The sequence below is a fragment of the Patagioenas fasciata genome, chromosome 2 (genome assembly GCF_037038585.1).
Source record: "Patagioenas fasciata isolate bPatFas1 chromosome 2, bPatFas1.hap1, whole genome shotgun sequence".
NCBI classification, from domain to species: Eukaryota; Metazoa; Chordata; class Aves; order Columbiformes; family Columbidae; genus Patagioenas; species Patagioenas fasciata.
The window spans coordinates 76428624-76454398 of NC_092521.1; the positions used below are offsets into that span (position 1 = coordinate 76428624).

General features: G+C 37.1%; 1 protein-coding gene across 11 annotated transcripts in view; it reads right to left on the reverse strand.

The window, feature by feature from the left end:
* SEMA5A (semaphorin 5A) overlaps window positions 1-25775 on the reverse strand; it is a 339730-nt gene that overhangs the window by 91614 nt on the left and 222341 nt on the right. For all 11 annotated transcript variants that reach the window (XM_065830100.2, XM_071804451.1, XM_065830097.2 and 8 more), the window contains 2 exons: window positions 15767-15974; window positions 2012-2129 (listed from right to left, as the gene is read on the reverse strand). In XM_065830100.2, the coding sequence (XP_065686172.1) occupies window positions 2012-2129; window positions 15767-15974 (326 nt within the window). The remainder of the gene's footprint in view (window positions 1-2011; window positions 2130-15766; window positions 15975-25775) is intronic.

Sequence of the window (25775 nt, forward strand, 5' to 3'; positions counted from 1 at the left end):
ACTCCAAAATTCCTTTGGAGGCTTGCTAAATCTTTTCATCTCTGATATGTAGAATAAGTCTCATAGCTGTGGATGAGTTTCTGAGCAACCCTTTGGTGCTCCCCTGCTTTCACTAGACTGTCAGGTCCTATGCAACTGTCATATAACAGATATTAAATAATTGTTTTTCCAGTTGAATGGAACACTATTGAATTCTGCTTTCTAAACCATTCCCCTCTCCCCCTCCATCCCCTCCTGGCCTCATGTTTTGTATCTATGAAAGAAAATAAGGGCTTATGCCAGAATTCAAAGATTAAGCAGTAGGCAGACTACTCATGCAAATATCAACCAACCAACCCGTTATAGTAATCCTTCTTAATACAGTAACCCAGCCGGGCCATGAGCAAACCCTCCACATAGCCACATTTAGCCTGTCGGACTACCACAAGGAGATACAATATACTCCACGTACTTGGAAATAAATCTAATGTACAGTGCATCCAGTTACTTGCCACTCAGGGAGGCAAGGACTGCACTAGTGACTGAATCCAGACTTTCTGTGAGACCATGACTATGTCTATGTTAGCAAGTGGAGTGCATAAAAACTGCAAATCTGGAAAGCAAAACAGTTGGTGTTGAAGACTTGACACATACACCATATGTATTTTGTGGCTTTACTTTGGATTCACTCTGGCCATGGACCAAATGCCTAGTAGTAGTTGGAGCACATTTTTGATTTAATTTCATCTGAAAGTAATGTGTCTTGTCTGCTTCCAGACTGCTTTGTGATGTTAACCAAAGAATAGTAGATGGGCAAAATCAGAGTATTTGCCCACAAACTGCTCCTGATTTGAGCTAAAATGCCAATGCAGATGAATGCATTATAAGCCTTTTTAATTTGGCCACTATGGGAGAGCATGGATGCAAAAGACAGGACACGATATTATTTAAAAAATTCCTATTTGATGTCAAACACAGACAGTCGGAACACAGGACCTAGGTCTCAAGGACCTCAGATTCAGTGATTTGTATCTATTAGGCTGCTGCAACACATGTAGAGGTCACAAGTGAAAGCTGGCAGGACTTCATACTAGTTTTGCACCAACTCCAACTCACTAAACAAAGCCCAGCTTAAGAGAAGGGAGTGTCAGTAACAGGTTAAAAGGAGCTTGTTGAACACATGGACACTACAACATAGATGTTGTATGAGCATAAATTCACAGATGCATGTACTCCAGTGGCAAATGGGGACAAGTTCAAGAAGTCCTTAGCAAAGAAAGTAGAAATTAGTTGGAAAGGTTTCCTCTTCATGGGCAGAAGGCAAAGATGAAGTAGCATCAGTCCCCAAAGGAAAGAGCTTAGTAACACAAAGAAGATCCTTCTTGACCCTCTTTTTGTGTTTTTTGGAGTGAGGAAAAACGAATCAATATTAAAACAACACTGGAACCATGTTAAAAAAAAAAAAAGAGAGATATAAATAAACTTTGTCATTTTGGTTTTGTTACATTAAATTTATTCAAAATTATTTTTAGAAGAGGAGTGTTAAACCACTGTAAATATTAACACTAAGTCTATTATAATTATCACTCCTGTTATATATGTCTGTGAGTCTTATACAATTTACCCTTCAATTCGTGGACTTCAAAAGATGTTATATGGTCTTTTGTACTAGCAATGATTCTAAAAGATTATACCACTTTTTTTCGAAGTACAAAATTGAGAAAAATTGTGCAGAGGAAAACATGTCAATATCACTTATCTTAGTGAACATTTGATTTCAAGGTGGGAACACAGACATTACAGGTAAAAAAAACCTACCCTTTGAAAGTACTCTAATTTGATCACATTATATAAGGAGTTTGATAAAAAGTAGAAAAGAAACTGAATATCCTGCTAAAATCTGGTGGTAAGGTCTGAGGAAAATTGCATTTAATACAGTTTTCTGAGCTTGAAAAATCTATGCCAGCTCCTTTTCTTGGAATTCACATGGAATCGAACATTTTGAGAGACAAATGAATGTATTTGGACTTACTGGACACACTGTAATGCTTTGCTCCCATTGACTCATGCTCAGACTTTCTTCCAGCGTTGTGCATTTCTTCATCACCATGTCCCAGCCACAATAAGGGTCTTGGGATCCAATACATGCACTGTGAATGAAAACCAGCCAGAAAACATGAACATTCATCTTCATCTCTACTAGCCAAAGTTCTCTAAATAACTACGAAGCATCTCTTTGTATTTCATAGGCCTAAAACAGATAGTGAAATTGATCCCTGTTGTGGTATGGCACAGATGAAATGACAAAACAGAAGAAAAATTAATTTGAATGCTTAGGCAAAGCTAGGATTTCTTTTGAGTGCACAGGTGAATTTCTGTCTCCATGCATGGTATGTTGTCAAAACTTAGTTTTGTACTTATTGCTATAGAATTACAGCAATTCATATTATAAAAAGTATACCTTCTCTGCTCTAAGTACAGAACATTTCAGGAGTTACAGTTCATAGTCTTTTCTATCCATTTTGGAATTACAGCTATCATTTTTGTCAGAAATCAAATTACAGAATCGACTGGGTTGGAAAAGACCTCAGAGATCATCAATGTCTACTTTCTGAAAATTAATTTGAAAACACTGATTTGTTTTCTTTGCTGCTACAGAATTCCTGGAAATAAGTTCAAAAGGGTGCTGGTGGCTGCCATCACACCTCTCCAATATCACATGCTGTCCTATATCTTTCCTTCTAGTGGCACATGAGGAGGAAATAAGAAAGTCAGAGAGAAGGATGGAAGTCCAGCTTCTTACAGACTCTGAAATACCCACTGTAGAAAACTAGAAATTATTTTCTCTGTTAAATGTCAGCAGTCCAGGCAATAGTTCTGCAGCTTCATAGCTCAAGATACGTAAGAAAATTGGTGGAAGTCCCATCACAGTGAAGCATAATATAATTAGCACTTGTAAAAATACCTGCAAATTCCACATGAACATTTTGTCTAGGTTATAAAAATATGTTAGACTGATAATTCTTGTTCAACTTAAATCCATGGGTATTATCATTCTCTCTGTAATTGTCCATTCAGATCACATATGTCCAATAAAGGATCACAAAGATGGTTAAGAGACTGGAGCATCTCTCATGTGAGGAGAGGTTGAAAGAGCTGGAGAAGAGAAAGCTCAGAGGATCTCATCAATACACAGAAACACCTAAAAGGAGGGCACAAAGAAAGGGCAGCCAGGGTCTTTTTGGTGATACCCAGTGACATGAGTACTTTATCACTGTGAGGGTGACTGAGCACTGGCACAAGTTGCCCAGAGAGGTTCCTGAAGTCTTCTTCCTCAGAGATATTCAGAAGCTGCCTGGATATAGTCCTAGGCAACTGCCTCTAGGTGACCCCACTCAAGCAAAAGTTTCAAGCAGATGATGTCCAAAGGCCCCTGCCAACCTCAACCCTTCTGTGATTCTGTCCTTACAAATCCTGTGTTTTATTCATATTTCTATTTATCTCTGGCATTTCTCAGGTAGTTCCATGCTAACATCAGACAAAACTCAGACTTACTAATTCCCACGGATGCTATTCCATAATACCATCAGAGAGGATTCTTAGTGCTTATAAATTGCAAAGAATTCATTTCTGCAGTATACTTGGCAACATGGACTGCCAAGACTATGTGGGATCACGGCTCCCATCTGCAAAATGGGCACAGAGTAAGAGATGTAGTAGCTAAAACTCCCTAACTACTCCTAACTAGCCTGCCAGTTTGAAGAGAAATCTTTTGATTGAGGGGATTCAGTGTTCAGAAGAGAGTTCCCACTGATGGCTCTTGCAGCTGTGAGCACTTAACATTTTTGTAACGCAGGCTGCACATGTTTCCATTTAACTATCTAGAAAGTGAGAAGAACAATTAATGCAAATTACGGAAAGTTTTAAGTGTCTTGACCTTCCAGTATTTGCAAGACAAGATGTTCAGTGATCTCCTTCAGAGTATCTCTGATAAAGCACGTGCTTTATGAAAAAAGAACAACAACAAAAAAAGTTAAAGGCTGACATAATGCACAACTAGCAACTTTAGCTGTGCTATTTCTCAAAGCAGAAGCGCTCACTTTTTCAACTTCACTATTCCCTTATGTTAAGTGTTAATATTTTTAAATGCAGCTAATACACTTTAGATGATTTTTATTTAAAAATATGTTAAAAGTCAGTATCCTTCCACTTAAAACCTCACTCCCTCTTTCCTGAGAGTAAGCTGATCCTTCTCTCACTCTGCTCTTAAACCCCATTTCCTCTTTTGCTTTTGTTTCCACATTACTTTCCACTCAGTAAAATCAAAATGGCTTGAACCTTTCATTACAAGTCATTTAGAAGTTACAAGTAGGGCACTAACAGCATATTTTGATCCATCTTACAACTTCTTGGTATCAGAATAGATCCTAGTCTGATGGAAGAAGTAAAGTTTAAAAAAGGCTGAAAAGTCCTTGCAGTGCTGGAACAAAACATGTTCAGTCACTCCATGGACACTGACCATGGCCATTTCAGTAAGCAAACAGGTTCAGAGAGCACTGGACCAAAATAAGATGAGGCAGTTCTTTTCAGAATTTAGTTGAGAGTGTCTACTGAGCATATGAAAACCATAATTTCAAGAAGTTAATAACACAGCTAACCTCATGCCGATGACAGGAGGCTAAAAGTATGAAGAACTTTCTCCAAATCTGAGAATTATTAACAGTCTTCAATAATTATTTTCTTTTTCTTTACACTAGGATACATAAATTAGTCCTGGAAACGTGGACTATTCCAAACAAAGGTACACAAAATTTTGTCTGAGAAGTATACTTCACATTAAAAACTGCAGTTTTGCCAACTTTTTTCTTTTTTAATAATGTTCTAATTGCTTGTCCCAGACATTATTATATTTAAGTCTCACCTTGTAAAAAGCTTCATTTTTGAAATCTTATGTTCAGACAGAAAAATCGTACCACTAACGTGTAGTTCAGCCTCATCACTCTCTTTCTGGCATTTCAGTTCACCATGTCAGATATATTTATGAAAAGAGGCAGGACTTGGCTTAAATAGCTGCCCTGTTCTCAGGTATTGGCAGAGCAATCCTTTTTTGTTCTCCTCCCTGCCTCACATCTTAGACATTTTTTCTTATTTATTTCTTTTAGATCTCTGAAAAGTGGATATATTTTCTTTTAAATGAAAAGAAGAACAGAGGTAATTTTTAATCTGTATTTGCTTAATTATGTCACCATTTTCTTTCCTTTGAGGGATAATTCAATGTGTGAATAACAGCAGCTAGTTATTTTAACCTACTATGCCTAGACAAAAGAAAAAACTGATTAAAAAGTAAGCTTACAGATAGAAAATGAGGATAGAACAAAGCTGCTGTTGTGGTTTAACCCAGAGGCATCTAAACACAACACAGCCATTCGCTCACTCCCTGCCCCCAGCGGGATGGGGGAGAGTCATGAAAAAAAACATAAAACTCATGCATCGAGATAAACATAGTTTAATAGGATAGAAAAGGAAGGGAAAATAATAATAGTAATGACAATAGTAATAATAGAATATACAAAATAAGCGATGAACATTGTAATCGCTTATCACCCAGAGACTGACGCCCAGCCTGTCCCCAAGCAGCAGCTCTCCAGACAGCTTTCCCCCTAGTTTACATACTGAGCATGACATCATGTAGTATGGAAGATCCCTTTGGTCACTTTAGGTCAGCTATCTCAGCCATGTCCCCTCCAAACTTCTGGTGTACCCTGAGCCTACTCACTCATGGGGTGGGGTGAGAAGCAGAAAGGTCTTGACTCTGTCTAAGTGCTGATCAGCAATAGCTAAAACATCAGCATGTTATCAATGTTATTCTCATCCAAAATCTAAACCACTGCACTATACCAGCTACTAGGAAGAAAATTAACTCTATCCAGATGAAGCCATGTCAGCTTGCAAATATGCAAATATCATAACTTCTATCTGAAATGTGAAATCTAAAGGAAATATTATTATCTCTCAAGTATGTTTCCTTACAGTCCTCCGGCAATGAAAATCGTATATTGTTTTAAATTTTTTTAAATGAATCTCTCTCCCAAGGGACAGCAATAAGAGGAATAGCTTCAGTGCATACATGAAACAACAAAAGAAATTGTACAAAATGGTTGTCAAATTTGTGCAAGCAAGGAAAGCAGAAAACTAGATACCACTACACAGCTTTATCCCTTCTTCCTCCCAAATTTCTGTCTAAATTAAAGCCACTTTAGATGCTCCTATTGAAACATTAGATGAATTTTATGGTTAGTATTAGGTCTTTAAATTGACAGGGCCCTTTCAAATAGTGGCACTGGAAGTAGCAGAGCTGGACAGTAAGCTTATCTTGTCTTGTTTACCTTACATCTCAATTTCACCAGGTATAGTAAGAAATGCTTTGTCTGTTACTCCCAGCCTACATGTCTAAGATGTCACATGATTTGACCCAGGACTGCTAAAAGTGGCAATTTTGTGCAGGAAGAAAATTCAGGAATAAAAGTGAATTTGTTCATTCTAAGACTCTTGATCCCACTTACCCTGTAGAGTCAGCATTCTCTACAAAAGCATTCAACAGTTTTTGGCTTCTACTGATTGATTCTAATTTTCCTCTACACTGACAATTCACATTTTTTACCAAATGTAAATGGTAGGTAGCTGAGTGTCTCTCCTGCAAGGCATTCATTTGGCTGTGATGGTTCCATATACCTACTGACAGTCATGCAATGCTTAAACAATGGATTTTGACTGATTAGTAACAGAACCATAAGTTACCCCCTCCAAGGAAGCCAGCAGTAGCGGGTCGTTTTCCTCAGCTATTTTATAATTATCACCAAGTGGACTAGCAAAACTGCTTTACTTCAGTTACATTTGAGATCACAGAATTACAGAATGTTAGGGATTGGTGATTTATTCAGACAGAAAATGAGGCAGAAATGAACACCATTCAGAGCAAAATACATTAAAAACCCCATACAGTTTTAGACTAAAAAGAATTCATTATGTTTTTCAAGGAACGACAAAAAAAACCCCTTACGATTAAAAGCTATGTCCTGATACCTTTGATTTCAAAGAGATTTTTAAATCTCCTTTCAGAGGAAAAATATATTCCCATATTAAGTGATAATCTGGTATCCTCTTGAGCCGTAACATTTTATTCAGAGAATGTATAAACGTAAGAGGTGCATCTTCGATGACTGTTCAATTAAACATTTTTCTGGTTTTACCTACACACAACATTTTGAAGAACAGAGGATATTTGAGCCTCCTGACCCTTTCAAATCCTTTGTACTGAGATAGCAATGCCCACCTACTTCCAATTAGTGTCAGCTGAGATCCAGACACTTTGTATACCAGGAACTGAACTGGGGTCACCATCTTATTTCACAGAAGCCAGATTCCTCATTGCAAATTTGAACAGACAACTGAAGATAAAAGCCTGTCCCATGTTCCAAATGCACTGTCTTATCTGCTTCTGAATGAAGACATCAATCTGATGTCAGACTTCTGTACACAGGCACCTATCAGTGTTTTCATTACTACTGATTTTGTAGCTATATATATATGTGTGTATATATATAAATGCAATGAAGAATGGGGATCTAAAGATATAGATCAACGATGCAGAAGAACATGAATAATAGGCACACAATTTATTAAGTCCTAGGAATTCAAACTAAGATCCTTGTCAAATATCCAGAATCCTGCTTAACCCTTGCATGTACCATTAAGAAAAGTAAAATCCTTTAATTATCACAGTCACTCTGTGTGGATTACCATTGCTTCTTTGTAAGTGAATTGCTATAAGGCAACAAACACCATCTAGGTATGATTCAATCTTGCAGTATGGACTGTCAATACTAGTCTTACATTTACAAACTCCTCCTTTCAAATCCAGAATCAGAAATTTATGTTTGTTTGGTTTTCTGTTTTTTTTTTTTTTGTTTGTTTGTTTGTTTTTTTTTTTTTTTTTGTTTTTAGTAAAATTGTTTATAACACACAATTCTCTGAACACAGATGTTTCCAAGTGAATCTACCTGGGACAAATTTAAAAGACAACTTTCAGAGCATGTTCTCTACAAGAGAAGGTAGGCTTGCCGTTCATTGTAAAGAAATAACATCTGAGGTCTTCAACCATGTCAATCAGCCAAGATAAAGCTTCCAGCTCTCTGATTAAGAGGTAGGACCACTGAAAGGCTGGGACAACCAGGTGCAGATAGGGTGTTCAGAGTCCATTGGATAGGCTGAAACTAGAGCCTGCAAATCTGTGACTGGCAAACAGGGTCTGATAATCTAAGCTATCTACAAAACACGACAACTCAAGAGCAACAGATTTGTGAGTCTTCTTACAAGTCAATGTCTTCCTAGATCAGAACAGCAACAATAGTGATTGCCCAGGTTGGACATATTTGCTTCCATACAGCATCCCCATGTCTTTAAAAGACCTGCAAATCTTTAGCGGATATAAATGTAAACAGTGCACACAACTTCCATATCCTTCTAGTCAGCTATAACCTAGGTTCTTTTGAACGTATATGTTGAGATTAACTTTATACTAGAATATGAATCAATTTCAAAGATAGCAGGCCCAGATTTAGCATGTACAATGTGACTCCTTAAAAGTAGGAACCAGATAGCAGGTATCTCAACATTTTGAGGGCACTGTTACCTCTCATTCCAAAAGTAACTGTAGGTGCCTCCACTGGTTTGAAAACATATTATGTGGAGCAGATGGGCTTTAAAGCCACTCAGTTTGGGGTCATAGAACCGGAGCATCAAAACTCCTGTCTTCGAATCCTGCCCACAGTGCACACTACTGCATCAAGAATACTCTTTCTCTTTCATACATTCGGTGGACTCCAAACTCAGATTTTAATTTTCTGTACAACTTCACATAAACGAAAATGTCCACAAAAAGATCATAGAATATTAAGAGAGCTGCAAATAATTCTCATGAGAAAACAACTGGTGTGTAATGCAGAACATCATAAACTGAAATACATAGGATATGTGCTGGCCTGACTGCACAGAAAGCTAGTATCACACAGTATCACAATATGTTTGGGATTGGAAGGGACCTCAAAAGATCATCTAGTCCAATCCCCCTGCTGGAGCAGGAACACCTAGGAGAGGTCGCACAGGAACATGTCCAGGTGGGTTTTGAATGTCTCCAGGGAAGGAGACTCCACAAGCCCCCTGGGCAGCCTGTTCCAGTGCTCTGTCACCCTCACTGAGAAGAAGTTTCTTCTCAAATTTAAGTGGAACCTCTTGTGTTCCAGCTTGATCCCATTGCCCCTTGTCCTATCATTGTTTGCCACCAAGAAGAGCCTGGCTCCATCCTCATGGCACTCACCTTTTATATATTTATAAACATTAATAAGGTCACCCCTCAGTCTCCTCTTCTCCAAACTAAAGAGACGCAGCTCCCTCAGCCTTTCTTCATAAGGGAGGTTATTTTAAAATAAAAAAGAAAAAAACCTTCCAGAATTGCCTTTGTTTGTTTGTTCATTTCTTTTTAAAACATCCAGTGCCTTGAACTTCTGTTTCCAGAAAATACACTTGCCAATTATCCAATGACTAGTGAAATGATCTCTTGGAAAGTGGGTTGTTTTAACCATGTCAGGTGATTTTCAAGAAAAACTTGACAGCAACTACACTGAACATAAAATTCCTCAAACTTCTGGTATTTTTTAAAGCAATGACTTGGACCATGACATATGAAAACCATATGCTGGTTTTAAATTTTTATTTCTAAGCTCACTTCTTTGTTTAATAACTTGCTAATAAAAATCTGAATTGCAAATACACAGTCAAGTCCATCTGGTTTCCTTACAACTTTGCAAACTAAAAAGAGAAGACATTTTCCTTTGTCCTCATAGGGTACTGCAATAAATACACCGGGAACAGGCTGTAAAATTCTACCTGTTTATCAAAATTCCTTCTTGTTTGCCAAAAATTTGTGCTTTAAATATTACATGTACATGCACAGATCACACACTGTAAAGAGCTGTGACTAAATATTTCAGGTGCAGAATAATGTAAATGTGTAGTTTGTCCTCTGATGCACTTTGTGGGCCTGACAAAGACACTTTCTGCAAAAATGCTGGTCCTCAAAGAGGAAGAAAGAAATATAGGCCACCCTCAGACCTGTATAGCTTCAACTGAGTCCCTAGTATGGGAATAATATTGTACTTGTTTTGAGTGTGTTTATTTCATAGTTTTTCTGACTTTGCTAATGTTCTCATAGTTTCACACCAATGGAAGATAATTTTGCAGTGCATCTAATACCTAAAAAACTCTTCACTTTTTTAAAAAATGTGTTTATAATCTAGTTTTGCAGACAGGATTATGTTTTATCCTAGTTTGGGAAATTTATGAAGGTTCTGATTCTGGAATACTACTCTGGAATCACTAATTCCGACTATGCCTCAAGGGGTTCCAACAGTCTAATGTAGCTGTGTGCTGCTCTGATTGAAACTGCAATAAGGCTTGCATATTTTGAAATAAGGAAATCCCTCTGGAAATCCAAAAATAACTATTCTGGAATGATTATTTCAAAGCAGCTATTTAAATTCCATGTGTTGGCAAGCTCTTCTGGACACATTAGCACCTAGTAATAGTTTAGACCACATTACTCTTTGTTAACTTTTATAACATTAGTATATAGGAATCGTTATTCTGCTATGTAGTGATAGCCACAGTGTTTTATTCCCAGGAAAAAAGGCTAGCACTGAATGAGAGAGTTACTTCTGAGGAAGCTGCATCTATGGACAAGGAAAACTAAAAGAATGCAACAGCAGTTGAAATACTTAATCCAATAATCTCGCTGGAGTTCTAGGAATGAAATAAAGCACAAGTAAATTTGCAAAAATTTTCTTATGTTAGTTAATCCAGTACCTCTCTTATAATTGTGCTGCTGCAGTTATCTTTTGTGTATGTACAGATTGCATAGTTGATGGTTAACAACGAAGCCAAAATAAAAATGTTGGAGTACAGAGAGAGAAAAGTCAGGGTTACAGTAGAATAGTTATGATAACATTACTCAGCAAAACAACATTGTGACCCAATAATATTTTAAGTACACCAAGTAAGAAACAATACTCAAATTTTCCAAAAGTTGGTTTTTCACACTGTTTATACAGCTTTTAGCAGATGGCACTATTTATTTACTTAGACATAACATCATAGTGAGATTAGTTTTCAAGCCTTCTAAGTGTGTGAAACATACCTTCCATCAGAAATACCAATTATTGACCCTTGCTTGGCAAGATTTTGCAGAACATTGGGCTGAAAAACCTTTCATTGCCCCTACTTTCAAAACTGATGCACTGAAAATTCTACTACAAATTATTACATCGACAAATTTGCCTCAGAGAAATCACTGCCATCCAAGGTTGCCTTGAAGGCTACAGCTGCCAATAAAAGAAAGCTGACTAGTTCTCCATTTCAGGGCATGGAGTCCTGACCCCCTGCCACAGATCTTACTCCTTATTACAGATGGTTAGAGCCTTCCAAGTAAATAGCAAACAATGCAGCTTCAGGGAGTTTAATAGTTATCTTCTCATGCTTATCATTCTATCTCACATTATAGTCAATTAGTGAGTATACAAAAGTCAGTTACACTTTATGCTTGGCCTGCTCAACTCTGAAGAAGTACAGAGAGCTGGAGAATTCTTAATGAAGATCAAAGCTCTAGTAAATAATGTTGATGGTCTTCTGTAAAAGTTTGACATGTGTAAATTGCAATACCCAGGTGATAATAACCCGGTCAAATCTTAAGGATTTTTCCCAAGGAGACCAAACTAAGGTAACTGCTTTGCTGTTTCCTCCTGGAGCATGACAGTGGCAGGGCTTTTTGGAGAACTGTTTGTAAGAATTCATATGGCCCAAACTACTTTTCCCTACCTGATTCCTGAAAACAGCAGGATTATGACAGGATGTTCAAAACTATTCAGCCATTGGCAGAAGTCTGAGGGAGACCCCCTCCATGAAAACTGTCAATCCAAGTAACTAACAGAAGCTACTCATAAACAACGAAAACGTCGTGGCTTAATAGGAAGCGTTGAGTAATGCAAACTACAGGTGTGACAACAGGCTCTGCCTGTGGTATGGTCTGCTGTCACAGCAATAAACTGCACTGAACTGCACCTAGAACACAAAAAACCAAAACCAAAACAAAAGCAAAACAAAAAGAAAAATCAATCCCCAAATGTAAAACAATATCTTCAAGGGCCTCTGATAACAGTGTCTGTGGAAGTGGAGCCATGAGCAGATAGAACAGGACCGTCCTGAATCAGAGGGAATGTCTGCCAGAGGCAACACTGTGTCACAGAGGATTCCACCACAATAAAGTGCTGGAGGAACAGATTTAGAAGGAAATACATATTAGCAAAATATGTACAGAGTATCAGGGTGATAATTAAAGAGACATAATAAGTTACAAATAAAAGCAGTAACCACATGCTTTAGAGGTTGGTACATGAAGACAAAACAAGGAATAATGCAATAAAATTAAAACCCAGACAATCTCAAGAAAGTTCTCTCAATACTGAGATTTTAGCTTGTGTAACAGTCTGCTCAACAGAAGGACTGCAGTTGCATTGTCTGAAACCCTTGCAATAAACCTAAACAAAATGATTATAAAAGATTAGACAGTGAGCACTTTGCCTGTGACACAAAAAGGCAGGACAGATGAGCTAGTACATCTCCAGCCTTTTGGCTTTTTTAAGGCTGCTATTTATACCCAAGCATGCTCTATTTCTCAAAAATTATGTGAAGTAGATATCAAAGACTACACATGCCCTTGATCTGGGGAAGAAACTCTAGTTATTATTGACGGAAGTTCAGAATATAGCCTTGGCACAGTATGACAAATGTGAATAGATACAATTAAAATAATCCAAAAAAAGAACCATAACGTCCCAAGGCATTTTCCTTAGGTAAGGTATACTCATTACTCTATTTACCCGTTGCTGCAGTATAGAAGTAATAGTTGGCAAAATATAACAAGAATGTGAGTATTAAAGCACCCAGCAATGCAGTGACTAAGTTTCATATGTCTCATCACCTAATGAAATTTATAGCCCCAAGGAATGTACCTACACTCTCTCCACATGCAAAAAACTAAATACGCTTGAAATCCGGCATAAGACAGGACAAAACACGTCAAGCCAAAAGTAAGTGGTAAGCGAGAAAAAGATTATGTCTGCGTTTTCCAAACAATCTGAGTGTCTAATGATAGATGACAAGGAGATGCCTTATTTCATCTAGATCACAGCTGTAAATCCACTCCTTTCACATGAAACAGAACTAGAATTGCTGGTGAACTCTTTAACCAGGAAGAAAACATGGATGGCAACTCTTCTGGTGCAGCAGTTAGTTAATTATTCAAATAAAAGTGATATAACTACGAAACATATGACTGAAAAACACCACAAGTAATAATTTTATGTCCTTTTACGTAAGTCATTCCAGTGGAAGATGAGATCTCACACACCTCTGGGCAGAGGAATAAATTATTATTTCAGCAGGATTTGCGTCATCTAACTACTGTTCCACTCAGCAAAACAGGAACAGCCCCACTTTAAAAAACAAAAAAACAAAAAACAAACTAAACACCCCTCTCCCCCCCCAAAAAAATCCAAACAAAGAAAACCAAACCACAAAAATAAACTCTCAAAATCTAGTCAATTAGACCCTGCTGCTCAAAAACGGAGAAGAATGCCTAGCCTGCAGCTCTGTAGAGGGTCTGTGATTTGAGACAGCAGTCCCGCCTTCCAAGAGCAGAAGCAGTTTGGACCCTGCAGCTGGGGTACAACTGGTGTGCCTTGGGAACTATCTGGACAGAAGCACAGGTACCAGGGGCCCTGTGGCACCCTCTGCACAGGCACCAGTCAAAAAGGTGCTCTGGAAGTATCACTTCTGGATATTGGAGTTCCCATGTCACTAATAATAAAGCTCCAGCCTTTAAATGTTTGAAGCAGAGTGCAGACTTGGTGTAAATACGGGACACCCATATTATTGAGCTATCTGTGTGTGCAGAGTATATATGATAGTATCCCAATCTCCCTTTCTGAAAGAAACACATCAGTTTAAGAAAACATTTTTAATGTTTTGTACAACCAAAATGGCATAATCATGGCATAGTCAAGAAAACAGAGAAGCACAAGTATATGCCATTACATTTTTCTCTTCTCCAGATACACACACACTCCTCCCTCTCGTAAAATACATATCCTTCACTTAACAAAAAGGAGGAAATGAAACAAAAAGGGCTACAGGACCAGCACACATCCTGTTTCACCTTGCAAAACCAAAGATGAAACTTGCTCCTACTTTGCCCCCTAAACCAACCAAAAGCTTGAGGCAGAGACTTGCCTATATACAACTTCTCCTTAAATTGAGCTTTTCAATACTTCCAATAGGGCTCTGAGTGTCCTGTCACTTCTATTTTAGTACAATATGCCTAAATATGCTACATAAGACAGCATAAGAGGCTAGTAAAAAACTGTACTAATGACAACACCCCCCTTCCCTGGTCTACTCTGGTTCTTCAGGGCACACCTTTTTTTTAGGTCTTGTTCTCAACCCAGTAGCCTTTCCCTGGCCTCCTGCATGGCAAGAGTCCCCACATAGAGCCAGGTCCCTCAGAGAAGTCCTTCCATTGCCTCTGAGCCACCACTTTTCACCTGTGTCCTGCCGTCATCTCCCTGCTGTGACGATGTGCGTGTTCCCTCCTACAGCCAGAAGCATCTTCACCTGCACACGGTCACTGCCTTTCCCAGCAGGTATAATCTCTCTGTCTGCTGCAGAGATAATGTTTCTGTGAACCTGAGTGTAGCAGTCAAGAAAGGCAACTGGCAGCCTTTCTCCCTCCTTTAATAGCCCAGCTTTTCAAAGGAACATATATTAAACAAGCTGAAAGCAAAACGAGACGAAACACAACCAAAAGCATCTGTCACAGCTCTCAAAAAGCTTGTCACACTGGGTCAGAGTCTATCTGATATATAACAGACCAATTCTACTGAATTACCAGAACCACACTTATATCAAAGAGAAAATATAACTAACTGGATGAAATAGCCCATCTCAGTGTACGTTTCATAACCCAGGAACACTTTAAAATAGCCTATAGAAAAAGTTATATGCTGAACTTCAAATTCCTTAACTGCAATAATACAGTCTAAAACCAAGTGGTAATTTGCAAGCTATTTTCCTTAGTCAACTGAACAGCTGTTATCTGCACGACACCTTCACCTAGTATATTTACATATATCATGGTTTTCTGATCCAACACCACCTTTAAATAGCCATTTTCCCAGCTAGTCTTAACTCTCAGTCCATCCAGTCCAGTTTTCTTTCTGAACTCACAGAGATAGTATTTACTCAATTATAACACAGCTTTAAAAAACCCTGAAAACTTAAATTTGTCCAAGTTTCAAGCTTTAAATATATTAAACCAGCAGATTTATTGCACATTATCAGATACTTGTTTTCTGTATAAACCATTTCTTACTGTTTCATTTCACAATTTAGAATCTGCGTAATGGCATTTAAATGTCAATCTAATTCCCTGACAGTCTCACCTAGTCCTAACAACTTAGTACAAGAAGTCAGAGACACTTCTGATAAACAGTGTAAATAGAAAGCCATTGGTGAGAAAGGTAACTGGATTCCTAATTACTGTAATTTTTCCTCCCCATTTTTCTGCAACTCCTCACAAGGATTTTTATCCAATCAAATCAAACTAGTTGATTCTTCATACCTGTATGTTTTGTAAAAGGGACATCTCTTCAGGGGGACCTTAATCACGTGTTCCTGCAGACCCACAAAAAGGACACTCTGGCTGTGCAGGATCTGAAGGCTCCTGATGGGCTCTCGCTGACTTTTTGGCAGGAGTTCAATTTCCTCGAGCAGGCAGCTGCTTGAAGTCTGGTTCATTGGGGCAAGTACTTTCTTAATTGTGCCATAGTCTGCAAAGGCAATAGGAAAATGAGTTATTAAAAATAGTACAAGCAACTCTACATACTGGATGTCATTCAGTGAAAAAATCTTTGCCCTATGCTGGATACTTTCACTAGTGCTCTAGAATATAGGAGTACTTTGACTGGAGTTTTCTAAATGGCTTATAGTAGAGTGAAAAGAACTTGAAAACATCCATTAAAGTTTTCTATATGAAATAATACAGTAAGAAATAATTTCATTGGTGCAGAACATACTTCACAGCAGAAGTTATCAGAAAACAAGCTTTCAAAGTCTGGTTATTATAAACGCACATTCATGGCAAGGGTTACTGTTTTCAGTTTACCAGATTGTACTACACTTTGTCTTTAAAGCAGTTTAAAAAGCAATAAAGTCCACCATTGCCCCAGTCTGTTCTAAAACTCTATCTCTTAAAAAGTATTTGGTTTAGATATGTATCGCATTCATTTAATAAAGCACAGATGCATGAATATCTGTAGGTCTTAATTGAATTTAGGTGAATATAACAATAAAATGAATCTGTTACCCTTCTTGTTAATTATCTGTATTTTGACTTTTGAAAAAACATGTCTTTTAGCACTTGCTCTTCACTTCTATTCTTACTGGGATTTCTAGCAAAGACAGTTAAGCATCACAAACCCGTGTCATACAACTGAGAAGATTTCTGATTCACTCATGCAAAGTTTTTTTAAATAGTTTAAAAATATAAAAAAACATATGTTCTGAACACAAAGGACCACATTCTCACACTGAGAAATATTTTAGGTAGCTGACCATAACTGCATTATGCAATCTTCTGTGTGCCAGAAATGATAGATCTGAAAGATCCAACACTGCAAATACATTCTGAGATCAGCTCTTACTCATGTCTTGAAAGATTGTAACATCTCTTGTGAGTTGGTAACAATTCCAAGAAAAATGTTTGGGATGCTCTGTTCTGCAGCACAGCACATAATGATTTTTGCCTTCACTAGCACAAGGCCAGAGGCCTGTTGGAGACCTGGCAGCACAGGGTCTCAGCACAGGTCTGGCCCTACCTTGGCAGAATATGGTTTTAGCCATGGCAGTAATTGTCTAGTGGCCACATACTTGTGACCTCCCTGCTCTCAGGGCAGGGGACTGGAATCTCTATGTAGTCACTGTGGGACAAACAGCCACTCTGGGGTAACAGGGCTGGGGAAGGACAGCCTGCAGCTCCCAGACATTGCCTGGGGAGCAGCGAGGGGCAGCAAGTAAGCAACCTTAAGAAAATACAAAAAAGTAGCCTGAAGCAGACTCCAAAACTGAAGAAGAGGTTGGAGGACTCAAGATGTTAATTACTGTTAAAATCTTCTCCCTTTTCCTGAGGAAGACTGAAGAGTCAATCTCTAAGGCCTGGAGAAGTACTGGAAAGGGGAGCATAACACCAAATAACAGAGGAAGCAAGTAGGAAGTTTATGTATAAACTTTTAACCATATAACTAACAAAACTTAAATAATTCAATAGTATGGACTTAATTTTATCAGACAGTGAAAACTAATTAGATGAACCATAAATGCCTGGCTCAGTGTCTGAAGCATATTCTCTCTGCCCAGAATAAGATTTTGAGTGATAGTTCATGTCTACATGTCAAAGTCTTCTGACCTCTCAATTCTTAACATAATTACTTCATATAACTGTTTACATTTTTCTTATTTCTTGGTATAAACAAGCTTATCAGGATTTATTGTATGTATTATAAAAGTTAGAAAAAAATACTTTCCTTAAATGACTATTTTAATTTTCATTAAAATTCAACCTTTTTGATGGAAGAAAACTCTCTAATTTGACTATCGCTTTTTTTCTGAATCATCTACAGTAGAATTACACTCAAAATATAACTAAACCTTTGCCAAGAGTCAGTTTTGCCTCACAATTAAATGATAACCAGCTCAACCAAACAGAATAACAAGTAGTGTTTCCAATGGTGATTGCTGGATGCAAGTACCAAGGTCAAAATATGGTCTGAGAACTGGCCAGAAAAAGAAAGAAAAAAAAAAAAAGTGAGTGTTTTTAGTCATGGAGTAAAAAATCATTTTTTGAGCACAAATTTGGAAAGTGTTCTAAGAGGAAGAAAAGCAGAAGTGAGACCATTTTACACACATGAACAAGTTGGTATCACTTCATAGATCAGTTAGTACAACTCTCTATCACTTGTCTAACTGGCAGGCAACAAATTCAGTATGATTCATGGCACATTGCACTTGGCTTGCCATTTGTTCCTGCATGAGACAAAAATCAGGTATATATTCACCACTTGTTTCTCATATAGACCAAAATTTTTTTCTCCCACTTTGCCAGGCCTGGCATCTACAGATTGAGTCACTTGCTGTCACCTCCACAAAGATAAAAGAGAAGAAAAATAAACATGACTGGAAGCCACCTTGCCCCATGCCTCCATACATATTTAATTTAGAAGCACAGCTTTGGACAGGAGAATATGATCAAAACCAAATATTTTGTGTTTCTTTTTTCCTCATTAAATTTGTTTATTTTAGAGGGCAGAATTACATTTTTTTATGTTTAGGTCTATGACCTGGAGCATACTACCTTGGAACAAAATAAAACATTCTCACTGCAGCACTAACACCATTCCCGGGACACCTGTCATTGTTCTTGTTCTTCCTTCTTATGTTTGCATGCAGTCCCCACTTCTTCCACTTCCTTTTGCTTTCTTTCAGCATCTTGCAAATAATTTGTTTCCAATTGCTGTCTGAGAGGATGAGCACTCATACAGAAGAGTCGAAAGTCACAAATGATAGGACTTTAAGTGAAGAAACAGTGCCAGAGATCTCATAGATTATCAGGAAGAAACATTACCCTTCTCAACAGCAATACAGGCCATATGCAAATTCAGTAAAAGGGAATAAAATGTTAGCTGAGATCCACCTTTGCCTCAGTAGACTCTCGTACTTCTGACCTCCTATATCTTTCTTGCTTTAAATTCCTCCTTGCTTTGACTTCGAATATGCATGGACCATACAGGAACCCAAACTAGAGTGAGGATCTGTTTTTACTCTGCAACTTTGAGACAGACACAGATTGAATTGGCAGCTACATTTATCAGACTATGGTATGTAGCAAGGGTACATAGCTATCAGTATCCTCAGACTACACCGGCATGTAATACTCGCTATACCAGGCTCCCTTGCAGGAGAAAATCATAGCCACTGCATCAATACTTTGAAAAGCCAGGCGCTTTGCTCCAGTGTTACCAGTTCTACTACAATGTGTGCAACATTATGCATCCAGCCTCCAGCAAAGATTGCAGATTTCCTAAAGAACTTGTAAAAAGTCCCATCCTCAGAAGTGTTGTCTGTTCAGCCATTTTCACATCACACTTGTAAAGCAAAATAGAGAGAAGTACGGAAAGAAATGAGTCTTGAATATACCTCTGGGACATGGAGGTTTTCAGACCCGTCAAAATAACTCAAGTGAATATTTACTTTATAATCAAACTAACTGTTCACTTCTGCCAAGAAATACCTAAGAAGAATAGTAAACACAGACCTTCCTAATGGATGTAACTTTATTGCCATGGACACAGTGAAAGTTCGAGTTTCATCACAAATGTCAAGGCTGAGTCCAACAGCTATTTAGGAATGCAAATGAATGGTGTCTTCACGTCCTAAGCATAAGCAAGAGAGGCTGGAATAGATCCAGACACCTGACAGCCTTAGTTTAAAGATGATTGAGTATATACAGGAGTAGTGAAAGATAACGACATTGGCCAGAATGAGTAAATACTGTGCTTTGTTAACTTGTACCACAATACTTCCAAAGAGACTTGCAAAACCAGCAACTGAATATTAGAAATGTAATGACTGTGAACGAAGAGGAAAGAAAAAACATAGTTGAAATATCACTACGTAATGCACAGCAGACTGTAAAGAACTGAATGCAAAAACTGAGATGGAGTTTCAGAGAACAAGTTTGGAGGCAACAGAGTCTGTAATGAACAAAATCATAATGGGCCAATATCAAAGGATGATCTGTAAAACCGTAAAGGAAAGTTTAAGATGTAAATGGTAAAAAAGCATAGTCAGCAATGGAGAACACTGCAAGAGTGTGGTTGAAATAATTATAGCATCTATGGTGACAACTGCAAAGGAAAAAAAATGAACACAGAAAACAAATGGCAGATGCAACAAACTAATACACCTGTAATTTCTTAAATTCAAAGAAGCTGTAGCAACTTCTTACTATGGGGAAGAATAAATATTTATATGTGCTATTATGTTCACAAATATTGTTGCATTCCTCAATTAAATCCATCTTTAACAGATCACCCAAAATGAGGCAGTTTGAAGCAAGTTCATTTAGCTTCTTTAAAAGAAGGGAAAGAAATTCTACCCATTCCTTTTTTGGGAGGGAAACACCTTCAATCTTAACTCTTGCCATAGTTTACAGTGAAACAAAACCTAGTGTAATCTTCATTTTATTACAGTTTAGTGCACAACCTTGGAGAGAGGCTTGGTCTCCAAAAAGCAGCTGAACCAGCACCAGAACACAGAATCTAAGTCAATGTTTTTCATTGGAGAAGCTTATGGTATTAACTTTCAGTAAGGCTGCAAAAAAACCTCCTTAGTGCCTTCTAAATTATATGAGTTGCCAGCAAAAGAAACTTATAATAGTCTCCAGTATATGTCAGGCTAGTTGTATGCCTATGTTTGTGACTTTACAAGTATTCATGTACTGAGTACAATAGAGTGCCTTTACAGATCTGAAATCTCCCTGCATGTACCAAGAAAAACTCAAGGAACAGCAAAATCAACTGCGAATCATAAATTAAGAACAGCCAATATATATAAGGGCCTATTTTACAATTTTCCCCAAAAATAGAAAAGGAACATGTCTTAAGCAGATGAAAAAATGTGGTCAATATGGGGGAAAAGGGCAGTCTACACCAGACACAGGAAATGGAAGCTAAAATTATATTGGGTACTTCAAGTGACATTCGTAACTGAACTTGGATAGATACCATCTATGCAAGAAATACACTACTCATGGATATTACAATATCACAGAGTCACTGACATCCTTAACAAATTGTCAATGTAATAATCATGGCAGGGTTTTTATGTTTAAATAAAAGTTTGGGATTCATAGATGGATATTTGGGAGAATACATCTTAAAGTGTGGCTGAAATTGATACAAACTACATATATTTTCAAGTGTAACTTGATAGGCTTCAGAAAATTATATTCATTAGCTATTTTGATTTTGCCCATTATACATTGGTTTTGCATATTATTTGTTGTATACAAATTATGTTTCCTGTGAGTAAATAAAAGCATTCAGACAGTACTAAAACTGTTGAAATTAAAAAAACCCCACAACTGTTAATGTTAAATTTCTTGTAAACATCATCCATATGTTTATATAAACAGTGCTTACACTCATCATAACATTTGTATTAATTAAATATCATAGAAACAGAAAAACTGGGGTATTGGGGTTGTTTTCAAGGAAGAAGTCTTTCAGAAGAATAAATTGAAATATCAAACATGAAACTGATATAGAGAACATATAATAGCACAAAATCAAAGAAAGTGCAAGGTGATTGATAGGCATCATGTGACTGCCAAAAAATGTATTATCAGTATCGCTTTCCTCCACCACAGGAACTGAAAGAAAGCCCTACCATGAAGCATCGTGTGCATTTGTTTAACAGTAGAAATTTATTGCAATGACAGAAAGTACGAGGTTGCATAAGGGCTTAAGTGTGCCCAATACAGAAAAAGGACACAGGAACAGCTAACGCAGCTGCTGGTTGAGCCTACAAAGGGAAAGCCCAGATTTAATAATCTGTGCAAGATCAAAAAATATGCATATGGTACACAGAATCTGAGAGGATTTAAAATCTACTCTTTTTTTTTTTTTCCTCTTCCTAAAAATAACTTTTAAATTAGCTAAATCATCAGTAAAATATGGAAAATTAAAGTCTTTGTTATAATCTATTTTCCCATATCAGGGTAGGGTACAATTTGGTTTAAAGCAAAGGAATATTTAGAAGATAAGAAAATACAACCATTCTCTGTAACTTATCTCTTACCTTCAGGTTTCTGAGATACGTATTTGTACTTCATTTAGAGGAACAGGCTTTTAATCACACTACAGCCTAAAGGGCAAGTGAAAGACTGATTTTCAACCCTTTAGCTCTAAAAATTAAAAATATATTATGAGTAAATGTAGTTCGCTTCCACAATGATACAGAAGACAAAAAGAATATAGTTTGATCTTAAAATTTCCAACTTAATTTTCAGAGTTTTAATTTTTTTTTTCTTTCCCATTTTTTTAATGTATATTCATTACTTCCGGGGGGGGTGGGGGTGAGGGTGGGGGGGGTGAACATCAAAAAATCAATATGGAATTCTGACACTTCATCAAGGCATAGATTTCACTTTTAAAATTTTTTTTATTTTTATCTTCAGAGCTGTTTTGTAAGTTCATAGTTTATCTCTCCAATTGAAATTAAACCACTGTTCGAACAATCTGGTCAGTGTGCTAGTTAATTTATTCTTTTCCTCCACTTTTAATATATTTCTTGGTGTAGTAAAATATAGGATGTGATTTTTCTGCAAGTTCCAGTAAAAAGCGGAGGTTAAAAATCTGTACATGTTCTGTTTTGCAGGCTTAATAGAGAATAAAAAACTGTGATAAGCTCATGAAGAACTTCAACAACAAACTACTCTGATTGCCTTGTTAATACAGCCCATTATCATCATGATGATAACAAGACAATGGTGGATATTAACAGAAATGCAGATATAAAGCAGATTTATTAGATTAAAAGGCAATTATGTACCCATATAAGAAAAACTTCTAACATATATTGTAGCTGAAAATACTAAATAATTTTGTTGCATTTCCCCAGGAAATTTAAATTGTTCTGACTTATTAATGTGGAGACTTAAACACTAAGTACACTAAATGAAATTTTGCTTACCCTCTGTGCCATCACTTCCTGAAGTGATGGCAGTAATCTGTGTGACAAACTCATTACTATAAAAGCTAGTATTAATAGCACTGAAAATCTACAACAAAAATAAATACTAATTAGTTTCTGTCACCTGCAGAAAATATACACAATCCACCAAGAAGTGAGTCTGCCCTAACTGAAGTTCTTAAACTACCTCATTGTTTTTTATAGTTGCAAGAACACAAAATAACTAAATATCTACATAATCTACCAAGTGAGCTATATTTTCAGCTGAAACATTACAGCAGATACATCAGTGTATCTCAAGAAACTGGATAGAATGTATCAATCAATGGAAATTAGGACAACTACCATATTAATCCTCTATTTATTCTTTTCCAGATAAAGCTTTTAAAACACAATGCATTCTTTTGAACACTTCTTACCCCTGTAGACTTAGTTCAAATGTATTAAAATGTCTCAAAAGCATTGACATATTGAATTTGCAGTTGAATCAGCAAAGGCTTCTTCCAGTAATTACCATGCAAAGAGTTAAAACACTGCTTTAATACTGAAAATATCTGTCACTCCTTAAAACACAACAGAGCATCAGTTGGTACAATTAAGGTTTCACCAGCAGTATTTACCATGAATCAAAAATGTACTAAATAGCAGCAAAACATGCAATTTCTGTATCATCTTCCAATGTCCATTTCAGGTCCTCTACACCAAATTAGAATTTAAAGCTGGCTTCAGTCAGTTTTATCCAAAAATCTTTCAAATCAATGAAGAATTCAAGTTCTAAAGCGAAATTCAGATTTATTTGAGACTAAAATGCTAAGCAAGCAGCAGCTAAACCAAAACAGTGTGCCTTTTCTTGAAAGACTATGCCTACAATTTTGAAGCTCCTAGCTCCTAACACCAAAATAACCCTTTTTTTTTTTTTTTTTTTTTCCTGCTTGCCTTTTGCTCTTTTCTAGATGTTTAAGCAAAACCCCATGCTGATCAACAAAACACATGTTGAATTACATCTCAGGCTCCACACCAATTAGTTCTGTTTTCTTCACAGAGTATCAAACCAAATCACTCCTTTTCCTCAGCTTGTTAGACTGAAGCTCATATGCAGTAGTGGCAAATTTGTACTTTCCCTAGATCTAAAACAGATGTTTCTTCCTGCCCGACAAAAGAAACAAAGTCATTTCAACAGTCTTAAAATATGTATATTTTTAATGATTCATGCTCATTGTTCACACCTTTATTTACTACTTCTCTTCTGTTTTCAATCATATAAGAGGATTTCAGCTTGCCAAAGATGTGACTGAGATAAGATATAAATTAATTTTTATTTTCTGATTTAGAGTAGCTGTATATATCCATAACAGTTCATGCACTCAACTTAATTACAAGTAACAAATACCTTTAGAATTTCTTTAAGCAAAAGCTTTAGCAGTTTCAGTTCCTTAATAGGCTATAGTTGACAAAAATCCATTTATTAACATTTTAATCTGTGGCACATTACTTTTATTTATATGACATAAAGCATTTATTATTTTAAGACTTTATGAAGTAGTATCTTTTCATGATATTCAGTTTGCAATCTCAATTATTTTTCAATCATAAAAATGTTAATAAAGAAGTTGTTCTTATGGATCGATCTGTGAGATCTGGGTTCAATAGCCAGCTTTCTCTCTCCTAAGACTCTGTGTGTGAAACTGGTATTCAGAACAGCAATACTGTGTAAAGGGAAAAAAAAATAAAACTTGGAACTTCACTTTTTGCAAAACTCTTTCATGTAACTATAACAATACCTCGGTATAGGTACTTTTAACAGGTACCTTTTCCTACTGAAGATTTAAAACTTCTTTTGTTACCCTGCTTTTTGCTGACAAATTCAAAACCAAGGTCAGGCAGTTACCTTAGTCTCCCTCGATGCACAGGAGACAGAAAAGTCTCAGCTGCAGACATGAACACTCATGAAGTCTTCGAGAGTTTTGTTAACATACACCAGAGGGAAAGAGTATCAAAGGGCTGGAAACAGGGAGGAGAGAGATAAGCAATATATTGAGCCCGTGAAAAACACCTCTTCCTTAACTCGTAGCAGTTCCTGATAGGATTTTACGCCCTGCAAGCAACAGGTGCTTTCCGTGTCTTTAGGGAATTTTAGGGAGCACTTACGGCTTATTTAAAAAGGCATCCGAAAAATATTTTGACAGTCCTTGAAGCAGGGAGCAAGGCATCATCTCGCTCTAGCTGAATTCTCACTCTACTCACCTGGTGAGATGCTGTGCTCCTGCATCTGCAGGCCAGATAAACCAGGTGCTCTGCAGATTAAAACATCCACAGCAGCCCCTTCTCTCCCAGGTCAAGCATTTGGCAAGGAAGTGGCAGACGTAACTGTCAACTTCGAAGCCCAGCAGAAAATAAACCTCAGCTCTACATGCCCTATACGAGTGCTGCTACCATCTGATCACTCTATCAATTTGTTGACTTTCTTCCCTCGTGTTGCTGTGTTCATTGCAGAAGGTAATCTCATGGAAGTGTGTCAGATTTGCTCAAGGCACAGCTACTTGATCATGTCCCCATACCAAGTATCACCATTTATATCCCCTTCAGAAAGTTATATTAAAATGTGAGAAATCAAACATATAACAATATTTTAGACACTAATATTGGTTTAAGAAATGCTGTTCATGCAGAGAGGATATGGTTAAAACTACAGCATAAAATCCATAGATGAGGTTTTAATGAGTATGAGAACAGAACATTGTTTTTTGGGACTTGGCAAACAGATGACTGACAACCATTCCAAGTTTGGCTCTAATGCCCCATGCTCATTCTCCTTTTCTTCC